At 37.3% G+C, this 24,327-nt stretch overlaps 1 protein-coding gene across 2 annotated transcripts in view; it reads right to left on the bottom strand.

Annotated features, from left to right (window-relative positions):
• CTNNA3 (catenin alpha 3) overlaps positions 1 to 24,327 on the bottom strand; it is a 1,912,303-nt gene that overhangs the window by 1,751,479 nt on the left and 136,497 nt on the right. For both annotated transcript variants that reach the window (XM_086381634.1, XM_086381633.1), the window contains exon 4: positions 17,195 to 17,361. In XM_086381634.1, the coding sequence (XP_086237760.1) occupies positions 17,195 to 17,361 (167 nt within the window). The remainder of the gene's footprint in view (positions 1 to 17,194; positions 17,362 to 24,327) is intronic.

The following is a 24,327-nucleotide window of genomic DNA, read 5'->3' as shown; positions in this document are numbered from 1 at the left end:
CCAACCCAGCATTTCATAGGAAGTAATCTGCTTATAAATTAAGCACAGTAACAATATACAGCCTTGACATACTCTTTTCCTGATTTGGAACCAGTCTATTGTTCCATGTTCAGTTCTAACTGTTGCTTCTTGACCTGCATACAGATTTCTCAGGAGGCAGGTCAGGTGGTCTGGAATTCCCATCTCTTTAAGAATTTTCCACAGTTTGTTGTGATCCACACAGTCAAAGGCTTTGGCGTTTCTTCTGTTCATGTGCTGGTTTTACATTAATTGATTTTCATATATTAAACTATTCTTGTATACCACATAAAACCCACTTGATAATAGTGTATTATCCTTTAATTAAACTATTGAATTCAGTGTGTCTGTATTTTTGAATATTTTTGCATCTATACTCATTAGGGATATTGGCCTATAATTTCTTTTCTTATGGTATTCTTATCTGGCTTCATAAGTGAGTTTGAGATTGTTCCCTCTGCTTCAGCAGTTTGGAAGAGGTTGAGAAGGACTGACATTAATTCTTCTTTAAATATTAAGTAGAATTCACTAGTGAAGCCATCTCGTCCTGGGTTTTTCCTTTTTAGGAGGTTTTGATTATTGATTCAATCTTTATTCTTGTCATAGGTCTGTTTAGGCTTTCTGTTCCTTTATGATTTAGTCTTGGTGGTAAGTTGTATGTTTCTAGGAATTTATAGGAGAAGACAATGGCAGCCCACTCCAGTACTCTTGCCTGGCAAATCCCATAGACCGAGGAGCCTGGTAGGCTGCAGGTCCATTGAGTCGCTAAGAGTCGGACACGACTGAACGACTTCACTTTTACTTTTCACTTTCATGCATTGGAGAAGGAAATGGCAACCCACTCCAGTGTTCTTGCCTGGAGAATCCCAGGGACAGTGGAGCCTGGTGGGCTGCCGTCTATAGGGTTGCACAGAGTCAGACATGACTGAAGCGACTTAGCAGGAATTTATACATTTCTTCCAGGTATTGTTTGTTGGTATATAATTATTCATAGTAGTCATTTATTATCATTCTTAATTCCTGTGACCTTAGTTGTAATGTATTCTTTCTTTCTTATAATTTTATTTGTTTGAATCTTATCTCTTCTATTTAGTCAGTCTAGCTAAAGTTTGTCAATTTTTCTATCTTTCTAAAAAAATACCAACTGTTAGTTTGATTGGTTTCTTCTCTTGTTTTCCTATTTTCTATTTCATTTATTTCTGCTATAATGTTTGTGATTTCCTCCCTTCTTCATTCTTATAAGTTCAGGCTTAGTTCTTCTTTTTTAGCTCTTTTAGGTATAAAGTTAAGTTCTTTACTTAAGAACTTTCTTCCTTTTTTAATGTAGGGATTTATCTCTCTAACTTCCTTTTTAGTACTACTTTTGCTATATCCTGTAAGTTTTGGTATGTTTTCATTTTCATTTGTTTCAAGAAATTGTCTAATTTCCTTTCTTATTTCAACTTTGACCTGGTGCTTCAAAAATATGTCATATAATTTCACAAATTTGTAAATTTTCCAGTTTTCCTTCTGTTGTCAATTTCTAGTTTCATTTCATTATGGTCAGAAAAGATCCTTGGTATTTATTATTGCCATTTAATTAGTTGCTTTTGTCAGTCTCTTAGTTCTTTTTCCTGTCCTGTTCTTTTTTTTTTTTTTTTTTGTCTTTTCCTCTCTTGCTGTCTTTCTTTATGTTTTGTTGGGGGGGGGGGGGTTTGTATTGATATGCTTTGATTTCTTTTTTTTTCTCTTTTGTGTAACTTCTTTAGTATTTTTTGTGGTTACCTTGGAGTCTACCTAAAATAATCTTGTAGCAATCTGTTTTGAGTTGCTAACAACCTAAGTTCAATTAAAAACTCTACACTGTTACTTCTCTCTCACACACACACACACACTTTATGTTATTGTTATCACAGTTTTCATTTATTTATATTATATATTTTTACCATGTATTTAGTCATAGCTATTTTAAATATTTTTGTCTTTTAACTTTTATGCTAGAATTAAATGTGATTTACCTACCACCATTACTGCTGCTGCTGCTAAGTCGCGTCAGTCGTGTCCGACTCTGTGCGACCCCATAGATGGCAGCCCACCAGGCTCCCCCGTCCCTGGGATTCTCCAGGCAACAACACTGGAGTGGGGTGCCATTTCCTTCTCCATTACAGTAATATAGTATTTTGCATTTATTTCTATAATAACCATTACCCAGGATGCCTGGCTTCAGGTCAGGACCTAATGAAGCTCAGGCTCTGATGTCTCATTGCAAAAATTCATTGAGAGACAAAGCCATAAGAGGTGGATTTGTTAGGATTCAGAGAGAAGCCACTCTTTAAGGTGTGGGCCATTGCCAAGGGCAAGGGCTTGGGCCATGGAATGTGGCCTGGCTAGGTTTTGCCAGTGGGGTGAATTCATATGCTAATGAGTGGGAGGATCATCCCAGCCATTGGGAAATCACCCACTCCTCTGTCTTTTGACAGGACTTCCCTGGTGGCTCAGACAGTAAAGTATCTGTCTATAGTGTGGGAGACCTGGGTTCAGTCCCTGGTTTGGGAAGATCCCCTGGAGAAAGGAGGGGCAATCCACGCCAGTACTATTGCCTGGAAAATCCCATGGACAGAGGAGCCTGGTAGGCTACAGTCCATGCGGTCTCAAAGAGTCGGACACGACCGAGTGATTTCACTTTCACCATTATTGTAATTTCATATTTTCTTATGCTGTAGTATCACTGTTTCAAATCTTTTCAACTTGAAGTATACCTTTTAGCTATTCTTGTAAGCCAGGTCTAGTGGTGATGGACTCTCTCAGCTTTTGCTTAGGAAAGTTTTTTAGGGAAAAACCCCACTGTCTTCCTAAGCTTTGTGTAGTACCATGTTTACTATGATGTTCTCAAGCTCCACAGGCTGCAGCGCCAACAGGCTTACTGAGCTGCACCACCAACCAGGACTGCACAAGGGAGCTGAGGCCAGATGGCAGCTGGCACAACTCTGCTTGGCTCACAGTGACACACCACAGCCACCCAGGCCTCCTAGGCCATGCTGCCTGTCACACAGTTTCCACTGCTCCTGGGTATTATCCCAATACCCTAGGAAATTCTTTATCTCTCCATATTTTGAAGATCAGTTTTGCAGGGTATAGTGTTCTTGGATGAGTGTTTTTTTTCTTTCAACACTCCTCCTGGCCTACAAGTTTCTGCTGAAAAATCCACTGATAGCTTTATGGGGGTATGTGACAAGTCACTTTTCTCTTGTTTGTTGTTTTTCACTTTGACTTTAGATAATTTGCTTACAATAATCCACCTCCCCTTATTTGCAGGGATGCGTTTCAAGACTCATAAGGGATACCTGAAACTACGGATAGTACCAAACCACATATATACTATTTTTTTCTTATACTGGCAGATACATAACATAAAAACTATGGATATACTGGACAAAGAGATGTCCTGTACTAGACAGAATAGAGCAGGATGGCATGAGATTTCATCACACTACACAGAACAGCATGCAGTTTAAAATTTATGAATTATTTCTGAAATTTATCATTTAATATTTTGGGGTCATATTTGACCATGGGTAACTGAAACCAAGAAAAGCAAAACTACACATTAGGGATACTACTGTATAATGCGTCTCAGTATAGATTTCTTTGGGTTCATCTTTTCAGTATCACTGAGAATTTTTAAGAGCTGGATGTCTATTTCTTTCCCCTGATTTGGTGGGTTTCCAGCCATTATTTCTTTGAATAAGCTTGCAGGTTTTTTTCTATTTCTTTTTTCTCCTCTGAGGACTTCCATAATGCATACATTGTTCTGTTTAATGGTATTTCATAAATCCTTTATCTATCTTCATGCTTTGTTAAAATTCTCTCTCTGTTCATGCATTTCTCTCCTGGTCTCAGTGAGCATCTTTATGACTGTCATTTTGAATTCTCTGTCAATATCACATATTGACAGAATTCTCTGTCAAAATCATATAACTCTGTTTCTTTAGGGTGTATTTTGAGAGATTTATCTTATTCCTTTGTTTGGAACATCTTTGCCTGGTTCTTCATTTTCCTTAGCTCTCTTTGTTGGTATCTATATATTTGACAAAGCAGGCGCCTTTCCTCATCTTTGTGGACTGGCTTTGTGCAAGAGAAGACTTCCCACCAATAGTGGGGCTTCTACCAATGCCCCTTCCTAAGGAAAAACAGACAACTGTAGTTTTTGTCTACTTACTCTATACTGAGTCAGAGAGGGCAGGAAGCTCTGGTGTATACCAACCTAAGCCACTCCCTTCATTTTCCCCCACCAGGTAGGTAGACTTTGATGGATCCACCAGAGCTCTAAGACTAGCAAGACAGAGCCAATTTTGAGGGGATACTTCTCAGAAAAGCTGGAGTACTGAACTGTGAACCAATCTCCAGGGGTAGGGACTCCAGTGAGAAGGTGTCTCAAATATCCCTAGTGAGGCCAGACTAATCACAAACCTATTGATCCATCATTCAGTGAGCTTTCCACTAAACCACAAGGTCTCAAAGATTTGAGACCAAAAGTTTAAGTTCACTGTATAAACCTTCCCCAGGTGATCTCATACAAACCTATTGCTTCTCCTAATACTTACTTCTTGAGGCTTTTCAATCTACCTCTTGTTTATTTGTTTCAGATATATATTTCAATATCTAGTATATCTCATGTGCATAGGCCTAGTCACTTCAGTCAGTCTCACTCTTTGCAATCCTATGGACTGTAGCCCACCAGGATTCTCTGTCCATGGGATTCTCCAGGCAAGAATGCTAGAGTGGGTTGTCATGCCCTCCTCCAGGGAATCTTCCCAATCCAGGATTGAACCCGCATCTCCTGCATCTTCTGCATTGCAGGCAGACTTTTTACCACTGAGCCACCAGAGAAGACTAGTATCTCTCATATGGATCTCAAATCCAACATGTATGAAATCCATAGACTGCTTCGCCTTTATGTAAACAGCAAACCAATATCCTTAATGCCCAATCAGATGCCTGAAAGGTTGCTTAATGCTTCCCTTTCCCTCTAAATAGATTCCAATCACTTTCCAAATTGCAGGCTGTTCCTCCTTCATTTTTATCATTACTTCCCCACCCCACATAATCATTTCACAACCAGAAAACTGTATCAGTCTCATCACTGTCCTCTCTGCCTCCACTGTGCCCCCTGGGTCACTGCTACCAGAATAATAGTCCTAAAATTCAAATCTGTCTATATCACTTCCCTGCTTAAAATCTTCAATAGTTCTCCCTTCATTTTCAGACTAAAGTTCAAACTTTTTAACTTAGCATATGGGCCTTTCACAAGTAGGTCAGTGTCTGATTCTGCAGTTCAACTCTTGTTCCTCCCAAACAATATGCCTTTATCTGAGCCATACAGAACTACTATTGGTCTTTGAGCATATACTGTTCCCTCCAGCTAAAATGCTCTCAGCCTCCACTACTTTCTTTGTCTGGTTAAATCATTCTGCAAACTTGCCTCTGCATTATTATCAAAACACTTCCTTGATACAATTGCCATCATGCCTCCACAACACCTTATACCAGCTTCAATCATATTAACTTATACTAGGACTTCCCTAGTAGCCCAGTGGCTAAGACTCCATGTTCCCAGTGCAGGGGGCATTGGTTCAACCCTTGGTCAGGGAACTAGATCTCACATGCTGCAACTAAGGGTTCATATGCCACAATGAAGATTGAAGATCCCACATGCCAAAAATAAGACCTGGTGCACCAAATAAATACATATTTTAGTAACATTATGAATTTATGTCTTTGGTCTGTATATTCCAGAACAGGACCATGGTAATATATTTTCTAAATTTGACTCTCTAGCACATATTATGGTGACTGGCACTCAGTAAGCACACAAAAAAAATAACCATCTGCTGAGTGGACTAATTAATTAATGAAACTCAAGCTACCTGAAATGATGCAGGTCCTTTTTAATGTTAAACATTTCTTTAACATGGCTTAAATTTTCTTTGTCCCTAGCATTTTTAGTATAAAATTTAATACAAATCTAGCAATTTGTGTCCTATTTGTCTCCATTTATTTTTTCCCTTAATCCATCTTATACCAGTCTTGTGACAGGATTTTTTCTTTAAACCTTGAAATGACCCTATTATTTTGCCTAGAATCTTCTGAAGAATATACTTGGTTTCTAATAGCATTTAACTGTACAGCAATTTCTCTTGTTGTAGACTGATGACATTGTTAATAATAAGATTTAGGAAACCTTTTGCTGGTACATATCTGCATTTTAACAATAGAGGGTGGCATCAAAAATTCTCAGTGTTATCATTATTATAATATGTGACTTTATATCAACATTATGAATATTCTTCATATTCACAATTACTGGTCTGTATACAAATGCTTTATAGCAATGTTTGTAGCAAATATTAAATATGTATTTGACACAAGTTGTTAAATAGAGGTGCCATTTCTTATAAGGACACCTATTTCTAATCCAAAGGGACAAATATTCCCATTGTAAGAAAAATAAAACTGGCTATGGTATGATAAATGGAAAAAGCCAGAAAAGTTAGTTTAACTCAGGAGTCAAATTTATTTCCCTTCATTTTTAGGAATAAGGATAATATTGCACCTCAAGAGATGAAAAATGGATGTAAGATACCACAGTGGGAAAAGGTAGGACAGGGAAAGGAAGGAAGGTAAAGGAAAATTTGTGCCAGTTCTTACCACGTATTTTATATACTATATCATTTAATCTTCACAATGCCCTTAAGTTATTCAGGCTTTATCATCCCAACATCCCAGAAGAAGAAACTAAGGCTCACAGATTTTTAACTTTCCCAAAGTCACCCAGCTAATCAGCAATATAACCAGGATTCAAGCAAGGTCTCTGTGCTGCCAAATGCCATAGTTACTCTCCATATTGTTCTGACCCCCCAAAAAAACAAGAGCTATGCAAGCCAACATTCTCTCAAAGAAAACGGACCCTTATAAAATTCATATGCCAATAAAATAGGATGTGGAATCTTGAGATGTATAAATAGTATAAAAATATTCAAAAACCTTGAAAGGTTCCAGACAGAAATTTTTTAACTTAAATTCACATAGAAAGTTATAAGCAATGACGGTAATAAAGCCAAATGGCCTTTTCAAGTTTCTATAATTAATTATATACTGAAACAGCATCACTTTTTTCTCTGTCCTCTCTTACTTTTGATTTGGACTTATTCCACCTGACCCCACTCCTTGGAAGAAAACACATACTTGCTTAAGGAACTAGATATGTTTAAAACTGCAAAGTCAAGAATCCCTGATATACTGAATTATATATTAACTCTGTGTTGGTTGGAAGTACTTATCCCATGGAGAGTTACTCAGTGAACCATCTTTGCGCAAGTTGGTGATCTCAGTCTATGTTTCATAAATGTTTGATCATAATTACATCACTGGGATAGTCTCAGTGGATAGAGGATAATTTAATAAAGATAAAGAATCAGGAAATATAGAGGTACATACTATCAATCAAAAACAGAGTAATATTTCATTTACTAGACTTCTAAAAAGAAATAGGGATCCCCAATAGGGATGAAAATTCTATTTAGAAAAATTATAATAAGGAAGAAAAGAGTAAGGCCACTTAAGAAACCATTGTGACAGCAAAGGAATTCTTTGATACTGTTCAATAAAGATTAAATACCAAAAAATTGTAGCAGGGATTTTTGTGGGCGTTACGGGGTGCGGAGCCAAAATGACCAGAAACTCGCATAAAATAGCAAGATAAGACTGGAGGAAAAGCAGGTATTTGTCCATCATATCCAAAACTAGGAAAAGAAATAAAAAGGTAGTCCACTGCATTTGAAAGAAGAATATGTGCCCAGAAGAAGAACTCTATATTTTCATAGCTGATGCCCTCCCCAGAAAGAGTATTTATAATATATTATTTTATAATAGGATGTTGAGTGTGTGTGAAAGAAAAAGGGGTGGAGGGAGGAAGAGAAAGAGAAAGAGCTGACTACAGAATTCCTGGGAAAGGAACTATTTATACTGAGGAAAATACCTTCAGGTGTAATTTAAGATGGGGATAGTGATATATGAGGAAACAAATTAGCAGAGGTCAAGTCAACAGTGGCTTGATAGAATATCTTACTGCTTAGGAATATGAGAGAAAACAAAGAGCAGGTAGTGAGAAGAGGTGGAAGGACAATGAGATGAAGTTGCTAAAGGATTCTAAGTGGTAAGAGTATACCACTTAGAATATACTGTTATACTACAGAATCCCCTCCTTTTTGTCTTCCCAAGTTTCTAATAGGTTTGCAATACATACATAAAAATGCATTGTAAGGGAGTATTTGTGTGTGTGTGTGTGTGTGTGTGTGTGTGTGTGTGTGCGTTGTGTGTGTGTGTGTGTGTTAAAGAGGGAAAGGGTCTACTTCCAAGTATGAATTAACATACCGTAGAATACAAGTAGAAAGATCATCCATAAGCTAAAGTAATTCTGTGGGAGCAAAAACTTGGAGTCAGAGGTGACCCTGAGAATATGAGCCTAACAGAATTTGCAGAAATCTTGGGGATAACATTATACTAACAGAATGAGGGTTCAAGCCAATTATATCTAGATCTTGAAAGTGAAAGTCGTTCAGTCGTGTCCGACTCTTTGCGACCCCATGGACTACAGTCCATGGAATTCTCCAGGCCAGAATACTGGAGTGGGTACCTTTCCCTTCTCCAGGGGATCTTCCCAGCCCAGAGATTGAACCCAGGTCTCTCACATTGCAGGCGGATCCTTTACCAGCTGAGCTACAAGGGAAGCCCAGAAGGAAGCAGAGAAGTGGTTTGCAATAAGTAAGTAGAATGCGAGTAATTGAAAACTGAAGGTCAAAAAAATAGAAAAGAAATAAAAGCAAGCAAGCAATGATCACTTAGAGCTCTCATGGGGTTACTAAAAGTAAGTCAATCTATGTCTTCTATGCCAAACTAACCTCATTTCTATATAACTGGGGTTGCTGCTGCTGCTGCTAAGTCGCTTCAGTCGTGTCTGACTCTGTGCGACCCCATAGACGGCGACCCACCAGACTCCCCCATCCCTGGGATTCTCCAGGCAAGAACACTGGAGTGGGTTGCCATTTCCCTCTCCAATGCATGAAAGTGGAAAGTGAAAGTGAAGTTGCTCAGTCGTGTCCGACTCTAGCGACCCCATGGACTGCAGCCCACCAGGCTCCTCCGTCCATGGGATTTTCCAGGCAAAAGTACTGGAGTCGGGTGCCATTGCCTTCTCCGATAACTGGGGTTACTAGACTGATAAATCCATGATGCCACAGAGAATACATCTTAATTTCAGAAAGGTCTTGAGAAAGTGCTTGAGGATAAAATAAAGAAACATAAACATAGTTTACACAGCAACCCAATCAAGTGAGTTTGAAGCTCATTTCAACAGCTTTATTCGAAATGTGTGAATATTTGACCTTATCTAAAACAAAGCTCTATCAATATTTTCCATTTCATTAGACATTTTTTCAGGAATAACTAGCTGAAGAAATCTGAAAATGACACCCAGGTTAGGAGGGGAAGATAAATCAAAAGTCAACAAAGTCTGGACGGATATTAGAAAAGACATAATTAACAAGACAAAATTCAATGAATGTAAAGATAACATCAATCTTTACATATAATAATAAAAAGATAAACTGTATCAGAAGAAGAGGGCTTCCCAGGTGGCACTAGTGATAAAGAGCCTGACTGCCTATGCAGGAGGTATAATAGACACAGGTTCAATCCCTGGGTTGGAAAGATTCCCCGGAAGAGGGCACAGCAACCCACTCCAGTATTCTTATCTGGAGAATCCCATGGACAGAGGACCCTGGTGGGCTACAGTCCATGGGGTTGCAAAGAGTTGGACATAACCGAAGTGACTTAGATACATCAAAGAAGGAAGACCTAGATTAAGAGTAGTCCAAGTTCACAGACTCTTCACAAAAACAGTGTGAACCAACATGACAAGGGTATCATAATAGGTAAGATAATAATAGACATTAAATCAGAGAGGTAATTATCTGAATAAATTATGGAGTGTTCTTATCAGAACATTTGTTTTATTTCAAGACGATTTGACTTCAACATTTTATGGCTGTTACTTATAATCTAAAATATGCATAGAAAAAGATTTATAGAGATGATTCTTGGGTTTTCCGTTTCTTATATTGGCAGATTAGTAACTCAATCCAGCCCTTCAGCTGAAGAAAACGAACAAGATTTGATGAAATATAAAATACTTCATGTTAAAAACATTAAAGATCTAACAAAAGAGTGAGGAAATTCCTGAGATAAATTCCAGATGAGGTAATGTTTCATATTCAAAGATATCCATTTACATGGGAAGACAAGACACCATCAGCATAATAAAAACTGACATAATGTCAGTAGCAAAAGCAAACACTCAGGGAGTCCAGGCCCTGAAGTTTTCAAACTTTAACCATAAAACAAATCTGCTTATAATGTTCAAGTACATCAAAATCAAGACTTAAACAAAATCATACAAGATATGGAAATTCCAGAGTATCCAGAGTTATCTGAAACTGGTCAAAAGTCAAGAATTTTTAGCTTAAATAAGAAAAGACATATGTAAGTCCTAAGAGTAATCATCAGTTATTTGAAAATGCACTTTCTATTGCCTTGATTCTGTGTTGCTCCAGAAGATAAACTAGAAGCAGTGAAAGAAAATAGCAGGGATGCAGCTTTAAACTCAGCTTGAGAAAAATGTCTTCAATGACTGGATTGCAGCCTAGTCCATGGGATTTTCCAGGCAAGAATACTGGAGTGGGTTGCCATTTCCTTCTCCACTTCAACGACTAGAATTATCCAAAATACACTTTACTGTCTAACAGAATTGAGATTGCTATCACTGTACATGATCATCTATATTGTTAGACAGATGTGTCTATTTCATACTGAAGGACAGTCTATCTACTTCAGCAAGATACTACATTAGAAGGGCACTGAAGTTTCTCCACTATGATTTTTTCATTCTAAGTACAAATTTAATAGAATCATAAACTAAAAATATTCTAAACCACTATATCCCAACATACAGTCTGAGAAAACACCAAGATTAGTATATTATAGAAGAGTTCTAGAATCACGAAATTTGGGAAACTCTGGGTTAAGCAAAGTTAAACAAGTTTCTTTGCTTTGACATTTCTCATTAACTTTAATGTGCTAATGTGCATCAAACATTGAGAGAAGAACTTCCCTCGCAGTCCAGTGGTTAAGACTCCACATTTCTAATTCAGAGGACATGGGTTCCATCCCTGGCTAGTGAACTAAGATCCTACATGCTGTGCAGCCAATAAATAAATAAATAAAGCATTCAAAGGGAATTTCTGTGTGTGCAGCACAGACCGTTAAAAAGTTTTTTTTCATGCTGCATATTTAGAAGACAGGCTCTGCAGAATACTTCTAAGGGAATGTTGGGCTATATAATTCTAATTTTAATATCCAAAAGATTTTTTTCAACTAGCCTTCATTCTGTGTGAAACATTAAAAGAATTGAGTTGAATAATACAACTCAAATTATACAGATAATTCATATAATATATATTACATAATGTTAATAATACAAATACAACTTATAAATTTTATTAAGATGTAACAATAAAAAAAACCTGTCACAATAAGGTCTTCCCTTTTTCATAGATAAAGTATCATTGTTTGATTAGACATGCTTACAAGTGATTTAAATGATCTAGCCAAAGTTCAGGCTCTAATGAGGAATCAGTAAATGTGGGAAAGAGTGGCTAGAGTTAAGAATGCCTCCTCCTACTGACTTACCTAAATTCCCTTAACAATTTGCTATAGGCCCATGAATTTGTCTAAACGTTTCTGAAAGCTATTTACAGTGAAAGCTGTTCTAACACTTGGAGAACTAAGTTCCCAAAGTTGCTTTTTATCTATTGCCTTGAGCAAGCTTCTTAAATTCAATATGCCTGAGGTATTTTTTCATGAATAAAATAGGAATCATAATCACTGAGCTGCTGTGAGGTTGAATTAAAGGAGATAATCCCCCACATTTCTTGACCCATTATAAAAACTCAATAACTATTAAGTATAATTTTATTACAAAAATAGCACTTTGTTTTTCTTTGATCTACAATTACCTCCTGCTTCATTTGAATGATACAATATGTGTGAATTAGCTAGCACAGTGCCTAGTACCTAGTAGCAATCAATTAAAATGTTAGTGAAGGGACTCATGGTCTTATATATATAGTTACTGCCTAATTGATTATAAGGGAAGTAATTTTCACCTTACAAAAGCCTTTCATTCTACCCTATCCCAACAAATCCAGAGTTAAAACATAGGAAATATTGGGTCATGGGACTAGGAATTATCTGGCATTTATTCTTTCATAACCACTTATGGCTATAATATTTATTAGCATCTGTTTTCACATATGGCTGTTGTTGTTGCTCAGTTGCTAAGTCCTGTCCAACTCTTCTGCAACACCATAGACTGTAGTCCACCAGATTCCTCTGTCCGTGGGATTTCCCAGGCAGGAATACTGGAGTGACTTTGCCATTTCCTTCTCCAGGTGATCTTCCCGACTCAGGGACTGAACACATATTGCTTGCACTGGCAGGTGGATTCTTTACCACTGGGCCATCAGGAAAGCCCTCCTTCATGGATCACAGCATTGTCATAGTGAGGGGGCTTGCATAACTCAATGAATCTATGAACCAAGCAATGCAAGGCCACCAAGATGAGCGGGTCATAGTGAAGAATTCTGACAAAATGTGGTCCACTGGAGAAGGAAATGGCAACCCACTCTTGTATTCTTGCCTGGAGAACCACATGGACAGCATGAAAAGTCAAAAAGATACGACGCGGGAAGAAGTGACCCCCAGGTCCAAAGGTGATTAATATGCTACTGGGGAAGAGCAGAGGGCAATTACTAATGGCTCCAGTAAGAATGAAGAAGCTAGGCCAAAGTGGGAACAACACTCAGCTGTGGATGTGTTTGGTAGTGAAAGTAAAATTTGAGGCTCTAAAGAACAATATTGCATAGGAATCTGGAATGTCAGGTCCGTGGATCAAGATAATTTGGATGTAGTTAAGCAGGAGATGGCAAGATTGAACACTGACACCTTAAGAATCAGGGAACTAAAATGGACAAAAATGGGAGAATTTAATTCACATGACCATTCTATCTACTACTGTGGGCAAGAATCCCTTAGAAGAAATGAAGTAGCCCTCACAGTCAACAAAAGAGTCCAAAATACAGTACTTGACTGCAATCTGAAAAACAACAGAATAATGTCAGTTTGTTTTCAAGGCAAACAATTCAGCATCACAGTAATCCAAGTCTATACTCCAATCACTGATGCCAAAGAAGCTAAAGTTGACCTGTTCTCAGAAGACCTTTAGCACCTTCTATAACTAAAACCAAAAAAAAAGATGTCCTTTTCATATATAGGGGATTGGAATGCAAAAGTAGGAAGTCAAGAGATAACCAAAAAAAAACAGGCAAGTTTGGCCTTGGAGTACAAAATGAGGCAGGGCAAAGAGTTTAGTCAAGAGAACACACTGGTGACAGCAATCACACTCTTCCAGAAACACAGCAATGACTATACACATGGACATCAACAAATGGTTAATACCAAAATAACATTAATTATGTTTTTTTTTGTAGCCAAAGATGGAGAAGCTCTATACAGCCAGTAAAAACAAGAACTGGAGCTGACTGTGGCTCTGATCACAGCTCCTTATTGCAAATTTCAGGCTTAAATTGAAGAAAGTAGGGAAAACCATTAGGCCATCCAGATATGACCAAAATAAAATTCTTTATGATTATATTAATATAGTGGAGGTGATGAATAGACTCAAGGCATTAGATCTGATAGGCAGAGTGCCTGAAGAACTATGGACTGAGATATATAACATAATACAGGAGGCAGTGACTGAAACCATCTCCAAAAAAAGAAATGCAAGAATAAGAGAAAGTGGTTGTCTTAGGAGGCTTTACAAATAGCTGGGGAAAGAAGAGAAGTGAAAGGCGGGGAGAATAGGAAAGATATACCAAGCTGAATGCAGAGTTACAGAGAGTAGCAAAGAGAGATAAGAAGGCCTTCCTAAATGAACAGTGCAAAGAGGTAGAGGAAAACAATAAAATGGGAAAGACTAGAGATCTCTTCAAGAAAACTGGAGATATCAAAGGAACAATTCATGCAAGGATGGGCCCAATAAAGGACAGAAATGGTATGGACCTAACAGAAGCAAAAGATATTAAGAAGAGGTGGCAAGAATACACAGAAGAACCATACAGAAAAGTTCTTAATAACCACAATGGTGTGGTCACTCACCTAGAGTCATGCATCCTAGAATGTGAAGTTAGGTGGGCCTTAGGAAGCATTACTATGAACAAAGCTCATGGAGGTGATGGAATTCCAGCTGAGCTATTTCAAATCCTGAGATGATGCTGTGAAAGTGCTGCACTCAATATGTCAGCAAATTTGGAAAACTCAGCAGTGGCCACAGGACTGGAAAAGGTCAGTTTTCATTTCAATCCCAAAGAAGGGCAATGCCAAAGAACATTCACACTATTGTACAATTGTGGTCATTTCATATACTATCAAAGTTATACTCAAAATCTTTCAAGTTAGGCTTCAACAGTATGTGAACCAAGAACTTCCAGATGTATTAGAGTTTAGAAGAGGCAGAGGAACCAGAGATCAAATGGCAAACATCTGTTGGATCATGGAGAAAGCAAGACACTTCCAGAAAAACATCAGCTTCTGCTTCATTGACCATGCTAAAGCCTTTGACTGTGTGGATCACAACAAGCTGTGGAAAATTCTCAAAGACACAGAAGTACCAGACTACCTTACCTGCCTTCTTTATGCAGGTCAAGAAGTAACAATTAGAACCAAACATGGAACAATGGACTGATTTTAAATTGGGAAAGGAGTAGTCAAGGCTATATATGGTCACTTTGCTTGTTTAAATTACATGCAGAGTACATCATGGAAAATGCCAGGCTCAATGAATCACAATATGGAATCAAGATTGCTGGGAGAAATATCAACAACCTCAGATATTCAGATGATACCAACGCTAATGGCAGAAAGTGAAGAGGAACTAAAGAGCCTCTTGATGAGGGTGAAAAAGAAGAGTGGAAAAAGTTGACTTGAAACTCACCATTCAAAAAACTAAGATCATGGCATCTGGTCCCATCACTTCATGGCAAATAGAAGAGGGAAAAGTGGAAGCAGTGACATATTTTACCTTCTTGGGCTCCAAAATCACTGCAGACAGTGACTGCTGCCATGAAATTAAAAGACACTTGCTCCTTGGAAAAAAAGCAATGACAAACCTAGACAGCATATTAAAAAGCAGAGACACCACTTTGCTGACAAATGTCCATATAGTCCGACCTATGGTTTTTCCAGTAGCCTTGTATGGATGTGAAAGTTGGACAATTAAGAAAGCTATCACCAAAGAACTGATGCTTTCAAATTATGGTCCTGGAGAAGACTCTTGAGAGTCCCTTGGACTGCAAAGAGATCAAACCAGTCAATCCTAAAGGACATCAATCCTGAATATTCATTGGAAGGACTGATGCTGAAGCTGAAACTCCAAAACTTTGACCACCTGATGCGAAGAACTGACTCTCTGGGAAAGACTGTGATGCTGGGGAAGACTGAAGGCAAAAGAAGTGGTCAGCAGAGGATGATATGGTTAGATAGTATCACAGATTCAACGAACATGAATTTGAGCAAGCTCCAGGAAACACCAGAAGACAGAGGAGCCTCACGTCATGCAGTCCATGGGGTCACAAAGCGTTAGACCGATTTAGCTGAAGTGAACAACAACAAATATTCACATGTTAAAATATGAATCTCAAAAATATCAGAGATTTGTTTAAGGTGTCCAGGAAACCATCAGTCAAGTAACAAAAAATATTGTTCAAATATCTCACCTATAAATCTGGTAGACAGTGGCTGGGGATGAGAACTAATCCCTTTCCTGAAAAGCTACTTAATAACAAAAAAGGTGCCAAATTGACTTTTTGTACTAATAAACTATCAAAAGAAAAGGAATATGAAAGTATAAATGAAAGGGTTAAGACAAACTCTTCCCTTTTAACCCTACTTTAGGGTTAAAATAAACATTAGTAAGTATAATAGTCGCTCAGTCATGTCCGATTCTTTGCTACCCTATGGACTGTAGCCTTCCAGGCTCCTCTGTTCATGGGATTCTCCAGGCAAGAATACTGGAGTGGGTTGCCATTCCCTTCTCCAGAGAGTAAGTAAGAGAATAATGCAAAAAAAAAAAAAAAGATTTAGCTTAGCAATTAGAGAAAATTATTTTGATACGAAGGTCAATCAGCAAGGCATTTGCTTAACAAAGTTACAATAGTCACCAAGCACCTTTATGAACATGCATATATATTTATGAACAGAAGAGCCAGGGTCCTATTTAAAGTGAGAGGAAAAGAAGAGACTCCAAAGTGTTCTTTGCAACCTTTTCATCTCGACACTATTAAGGACGGTCAAACTAAATAAATTAAGAAAGTGATAAAGGCTAAAAAAAATTGTCCTTCTACTAACTCATGGCTAAATGGTTTTGTCTAGCAAAATAAAGCAAATGAGATATCTTTCTGCCTTTTTATCTACTAGTTTAAATATATTCTTTACTCTTATTAAATAAATACATTTATACATTTTCATAATGCATTGCTACAGACAACACAGACTACCTGGAAACATGTACTGTTTACCTTGGACCAAGAGGAGCTGGCAAAAGGAGTTTTCATTCATAATTAGGACAAATTTCCACATGCCTTAAGCTTCAAGGTTTTTCTCTCTCAAATAATTTATATTCACAGATTTATTTTCTGTATTATCTTTATAATTATGTTATTATGTATTTATTTACATACGTATATAGGGCATAATAACTTAAATGGTCAAAAGCCTAGAAATTTTCTAGCCATTTCCTTATCAATAAGCCTTCTTCTGTTTTTCAGTCTCCCACTGGCTTTAAAACTAACTTCTGGCTTCATTCTTGTGAAGTATGTATTAGTTTTACAACCTAATCAAGTCAACTTCTGAATGGTGACATTAAGAAATGAGAGGACAGATGTGCTCAGATTGATGCTGGGTTCAGAAAATGGAATTATAAGTGAGAACAATGCCAAGGTAAACTAAGTCATCTTTTACTTACAGCTGACACATGCTGCAAGAGACACATGACATCAATCATATCTGCGAGGACAAGGAGTCTGGTAACTGCAGCCAACAAGGCACGGGCAGCCTGAACCACAGCTTCCCTTTTCGGGAGATAGCAGGGGTCATCTGCAAATCTCTCAGCTGATACTTTCAGAGCTTCACCTGAAACACACAACCCCAGATATATTATATTTTAAGCTTCACTTATGCCTGTTGCAACATTTATCATCCAACCTAATTCCAAGTACATTCCATGACTAAGCATAATATTAAAATACTGTCACTTGACACTAGAACATTGTCTCTTAAGAAAGAATGCACTTTCAAATTGATATTTGTTTTTGATAAATGTTCTGGAGTTTAAGAATCATGGTACCATTTTTCTGCATGAAAATTGTGTTCAATTGACTAGCAACATCTAATAAAATTGCTGTCAACTTCTGCATTTGCTGAATCTCATTTTCTGTGAAAGGTTTCATTACTAAGACTTCAATCGGAAACAATTTTGTTTATAAAAATAAGATAAATCTTCACTGAGTTACTTTCCAACTCAATGGATGTTAGAAAAGAACTAGCCTTTAAGATAGTAAGACAGCAGTTCTCTGATAAAAGTTTAACATAGGTAGATTTATTCTAAATTGTCAACATACTAAATAAACTATATCCTAAACTTAGTCACGGAAATAATATTTCACAGTACTTGTTAGAGAAATATACTCACTATTTTTAAGGTTTCTTCATTTAAAATATGTTCTTTATAAAAGTAACATGTATCCATTTATTTTAAGAAGTTCACAGTTCAGAAAGGTACAAAATGAAAAGTTCCTCTTTACTCTACTCCATTAACATAATTGCTAAAGACAGCACATCAACTATTTTTTAAATTTTTTAAATTTAAACATTTTTATTATGAAAATGATATGACTTGCTACTTTTAAATAATTCACCATACTAAAGAATATAGAGTGAATTTTTTGTTTGTTTCCATAAAAATCCTCAAAATAACCATTAAGTTCTTATATCTATCCAGAAATTTTTCTATGAATGTATGTTTTATGTGTGGGCATATATATACATATATACACAATATATTTTATTAGTATATTCAGTCATATATATTCATATTATTTAAAAGATTTATATCATACGAAAACATAGATATTATATGTTATAAAGGAAACATATAGAAGATATAGATTCAGATTCTTTTCATAAATAGTATTATACTATAGACTTCCCTGTAGCTCAGTCAGTAGAAAACCTGCCTGCAATGCAGGAGACCCAGGTTCAGTCCCTGGGTCAGGAAGGTCCCCTAGAGAAGGAAATAGCAACTCGCTCCAGTATTCTTGCCTGGGGAATTCCCATGGACAGAGGAGCCTGGCAGGCTACCATGGCATTGTGAGTTGGACACAACTTAGTGACTAAACCACCACCACCATTATGCTATAAAAACTTTCTACATTCTTTTCACTTATCAATTTATTTTCTTTACATATTGGGATACAGATGATCAAGAGGCAACAGAGCACAAAACTTAACAATGTGGGCACAAGTCACTTAGCTCATTTTTTTCCACTATAAGTGGTTTTTGTTCAGTCACTCAGACACGTCCAACTCTTTGCAACCCCATGGACAGTAGCAAGTCAGGCTTCCCTGTCCTTCACTACTTCCCAGAGTTTGCTCAAACTCACATCCATTGAATCAATGATGCCATCCAACAATCTCATCCTCTGTCACCCCCTTCTCCTGCCCTCAATTTTCCCAGCTTCAGGGTCATTTTCCAATGAGTCAGCTCTTCATATCAGGTGGCCAAAGTATTGGAGTTTCAGCTTCAGCATCAGTCCATCCAGTGAATATTCAGGACTGATTTCCTTTAGGATTGACTGGTTTGATCTCCAGGGACTCTCAGGAATCTTCCCCAGCAACACACTTCAAGAACCTCAATTCTTAGGCACTCAGCCTCCTTAATGGTCCAACTCTCACATCCATATGTGACCCCTGGAAAACCAGAGCTTTGACTAGACGGACTTCTGTCAGCAGAGTGATGTCTCTGCTTTTTAATACACTGTCTAGGTTTGTCATAGCTTTCCTTCCAGGGAGCAAGCATATTTTATTTTCATGGCTGCAGTCACTGTCCACACTGATTTTGGAGCCCAAAAAAACAGAATCTATCACTGTTTCCATTTTTCCCCATCTATTTGCCATGAAGTGATGGGACTGCATGCCATGATCTTAGCTTTTTAATGTTGAGTTTTAAGCCAGGTTTTTCACCCTCCTCTTTAACCTTCATCAAGAGGCTCTTTAGTTCCTCTTCCCTTTTGGACATTAGGGTGCTGTCATCTGAATATCTGAAGTTATTGATATGTCTCCCAGTGATCTTGATTCCAGCTTGTGCTTCATCCAGTCTGGCATTTCACTGCATATAAGTTAAATAAGCAAGGTGACAATATACAGTCTTTACGTACTCCTTTCCCAACTTTGAACCAGTCCGCTGTTCCATGGCCAGTTCTAACTGTTGCTTCTTAACCTGCATACAGGTTTCTTAGGAGACAGGTACGGTGATCTGGTATTCTCATCTCTTGGAAAACTTTTCACAGTTTGCTGTGATCCACATAGTCAAAGACTTTAGCAGAATCAATGAAGAAGTAGATGTTTTTCTGGAATTCTGTTGTTTTTTCCTATGATCCAACAGATTTTGGCAATTAGATCTCTGGTTTCTCTGCCTTTTCTCAATCCAGCTAGTACATCTGGTTCACATACTATTGAAGCCTGGCTTGAAGGATTTTGACCATAACCTTAATAGCATGTGAAATGAGCACAATTATGAGGTTGTTTGAACATTGTTTGGCTTACCTTTCTTTGGGATTATAATGAAAACTGACCTTTTCCAGTTCTATGTCTACTGCTGAGTTTACCAAATTTGGTGGCAGAAAATCAGAGGTACCACGAGAACATTTCATGCAAAGACGGGCACAATGAAGGGCAGAAATGATAAGGACTTAACAGAAGCAGAAGAGATTAAGAAGAGGTGGCAAGAATACACAGAAGAATTGTATAAAAAAGGTCTTATGACCTGGATAACCATGGTGGTCTGGTCACTCACTGTAAATGTAGCTGATAATAGTAAGTACAATTTTTATGAAGATTAAATAAGAGCAGTGTTTGGAACTTACTAAGACTTGATTAGCTGTTTTGTCATTCTTTTTAATGCTTGAATAAAATTACATTTAATTGATATATTATAACTTCTTTTCCAGGTCTTCCATTTTGTTAGTAAGGCTCTTTCCAGTTTTGTTGAGAAATAATTGGCATGTATCACTGTATAAGTTTAAGACATAGAATATGATGGTTTGATTTACATATATCATAAAAAATACTATCAGATTAAGTTCATCTGATAGTAACATTCATCATCTCATATAAATAAAGGAAAAGAAGGAAGAAAAGGGGAAAAATGTTCTTTGTGATGAGAATTCAGGATTTACTCTCTTATCAGTTCTCCTTTATATAATACAGCAGTATTAACAATGTCATAATGTTGTACATTACATCCCTCGTACTCATTTATAATGGTTAATGTGTACCTTTTAACCATATTTATCTAACTCCCCCTCCCACCACACTCAACCTCTGATAACTGCAAGTCTGATCTTTTTTGTTATGAGTTTGGTCTTATTTTTGCCTTTTAGATTTCACAAGTAAGTGAAATCATAAAGTATTTGTCTGCCTTTGTCTGACTTATTTCACTTAGAATAATGCCTTCAGAGTCTACCAATATTGTTTCATATGGTAGGATTTCCTCATTTTTTGTGGATGAATAATAGTGCATTGTGTATATGCCACATCTTCTTTATCCATTCATTCATCAGTGGACATTTAGGCTGTTTCCATGTCTTGACTATTGTAAATAATGCCTCTAAGAATGTGGGGATACAGATAACTTTTTGATTTCATGTTTTTGTTTGCTTTACATATATTAACAGAAGTGGAATTGCTGAATCACACCATAGTTCTATTTTTAAATTTTTGAGAGTCCTTCATACTGTTTTCCATAGTGGCTGTACCAATTTAAAATCCCACCAATAGTATACAAGGATTCCCTTTTCTCCACATTCACACCATTAAGCTCTTATCAGATGTATGGTTTGCAAATATTTTTCTCCATTCCATAAATTGTCTTTTTACTTTGTTGATGATTTCATTCACTGTAAGAAATTTTTTACTTTGATCTAGTTCCACTTGTTTATTTTTCATTTTGTTTCTTATGCTTCAGGTGTCATATCCAAAAAAATCATTACCAAGGTCCATCACAAGAAGATTTATTCTTATGCTATTTTCCTAGGAATTTAATGGTTTCAGACCTTATTTTAAATATTTAATCCATTTTGAGTTAATTTTTCTGATTGATGTAAGATAGGAGCCCAGTTTCATTCTTTTACATATGAAATTCAATTATCCCAGCACTATCTATTGAAGAGAGACATCACTTTGCTGACAAAGGTCCGTATAGTCAAAGCTATGATTTTTTCAGTAGTTATGTAGAATGTGAGAGTTGGACCATGAAGAAGGCTGAGCGTGGAAGAATTGATGCTTTTCAAGTGTGGTGCTGGAGAAGACTCTTGAGAGTCCCTTGGACTGCAAGGAGATCAAACCAGTCAATCCTAAAAGAAGTCAACCCTGAATATTCATTGGAAGGACTGGTGCTCAAGCTGAACCTTCAAACTTTGGCCACCTGATGCAAAGAGCCAACTCACTGGAAAAGATCCTGATCTGGGGAAAGATTGAGAGCAAGAAGAGAAGGGGATGACAGAAGATGAGATGGTTGGATGGAATCACTGATTCAATGGACATGAATTTGGGCAGACTCAGGGAGATAATGAAGGACAGGAAAGCCTGGCATGCTGCAGTTCATGGGGTTGCAAAGAGTTGGACATGACTTAGCAACTGAACAACAACAATAATTTATTGAAGAGACTGTCTTTTCCCCTTTGAGTATTCTCATCTCTCTTCATAAATATTAGTTGACTATAAATGTTTGGGTTATTTCTGGGCTCTTGATTCTCTTCTATGGATCTGTTTGTCTGTCTTTATGTATGAGGCCCCTATTGAACACACAAATTATTTCCAACTTTTTTCTATTCCAAACAATACTACAAAGAATGCCCATAACATGTATCTTTGCATGTATGGACAAATTTAGCTGTAGCATAAATTCTTAAAATTAGAATTGCTGAGTCAAGAGGTAAATGAATTTTAAGTATTGAATACAAAAAATTCTCTAAACACAGCCAATTCACCAACATATGAAAGGGCCTGTCTCATCTACTTTACTTCATGACTCTTTTGTTCCTATTTATTCACAATCTTCAGCATAAAAAAAATGCAATAAATTATTATTGAAAATAACAAGAATAATATTTCTTAATATGGATAAAACCTGTGAAAGGTCTGAGACTGTCTTAATATGTTAATACATTCCATTTGGTTCTCCTTCCTAAGCAATACCATGATAAGTAACAAGATGGCAGAGTATAAGAGTGTGTGCTCATCTTCTCCTGCGAGAACTCCAAAATATGACCATTATATCTACTACTGTGGGCATTATATCTACATTATATCCCTTAGAAGAAATGGAGTAACCAACATAGTCAACAAAAGCGTCCAAAATGCAGTACTTGGATGCAATCTCAAAAACTACAGGATGATCTCTGTTCGTTTCCAAGACAAACCACTCAATATCACAGTAATACAATTCTTTTTTTTTTTAATTTAAATTTATTTATTTTAATTGGAAGCTAGTTACTTTACAATACTGTATTGGTTTTGCCATACATCAACATGAATCCGCCACGGGTATACATGTGTTCCCCATACTGAACCCCCCTCCCACCTCCCTCCCTGTACCATCCCTCTGGGTCATCCCAGTGCACCAGCCCCAAGCATCCTGTATCCTGCATCGAACCTGGACTGGCAATTCGTTTCTTATATGATATTATACGTGTTTCAATGCCATTCTTCCAAATCATCCCCCCATCTCCCTCTCCAACAGTAATACAATTCTATGCCCCAAGCAGTAATGCTGAAGAAGCTGAAGCTGAACAGGTCTATGAAGACCTAGGAGACTTCTAGCACTAACACCCAAAAAGATGTCCCTTTCCTTATAGGGGACTGGAATGCAAAAGTAGGAAGTTAAGAGCTACCTGGAGTAACAGGCAAAGTAGGCCTTGGAGTACAAAACGAAGCAGGGCAAAGGCTAACTGAGATTTGCCAAGAGAACACACTGGTCATAGCAAACACCCTCTTCCAAAAACACAAGAAAAGACTCTACACGTGGACATCACTAGATGGTCATACCAAAATCAGATTGATCATATTCTTTGCAGCCAAAGATGGAGAAGCTCTATACAGTCAGCAAAAACAAGACCGGAGCTGACTGTGGCTCAGATCATGAACTCCTTATTGCCAAATTCAGACTTAAATTGAAGAAAGTAGGGAAAACCACTAGACCATTCAGGTATGATCTAAATCAAATCCCTTATGATTATATGGTGGAAGTGGCATGTAGATTCAAGGGATGAGATCTGACAGACAGAGTGCCTGAAGAACTATGGATGGAGGTTCATGACATTGTACAGGAGACAGGGAACAAGGCCAGCCCCAAGAAAAAGAAATGCAAAAAGGCAAAATGGTTGTCTGAGGAGGCCTAAGAAATAGCTGAGAAAAGAAGAGAAGCTAAAGGGAAAGGAGAAAAGTAAAGATACAAGCACCTGAATGCAGAGTTCCAAAGAATATCAAGGAGAAATAAGAAAGCCTTCTTCAGTGATCAACGAAAATAAATAGCAGAAAACAATAGAATGGGAAAGACTAGAGATCTCTTCAAGAAAATCAGAGATATCAAGGGAACATTTCATGTAAAGATGGTCTCAATAAAGGACAGAAATGGTATGGACCTAACAGAAGCAGAAGATATTAAAAAGAGGTGGCAAGAATACACAGAAGAACTATATAAAAAAGATCTTCATGACCCAGATAATCAAGATAGTGTGATCACTCACCTAGAGCCAGACATCCTGGAATATAAAGTCAAGTGGGCCTTAGAAAGCATCACTACAAACAAAGCTAGTGGAG

Source organism: Bos grunniens, chromosome 28 (genome assembly GCF_055505025.1).
Source record: "Bos grunniens cultivar Pamir isolate PY7600 chromosome 28, Bosgru_T2T1.0, whole genome shotgun sequence".
Taxonomy (NCBI): Eukaryota; Metazoa; Chordata; class Mammalia; order Artiodactyla; family Bovidae; genus Bos; species Bos grunniens.
This window is presented reverse-complemented; position numbering and strand designations above follow the sequence as displayed.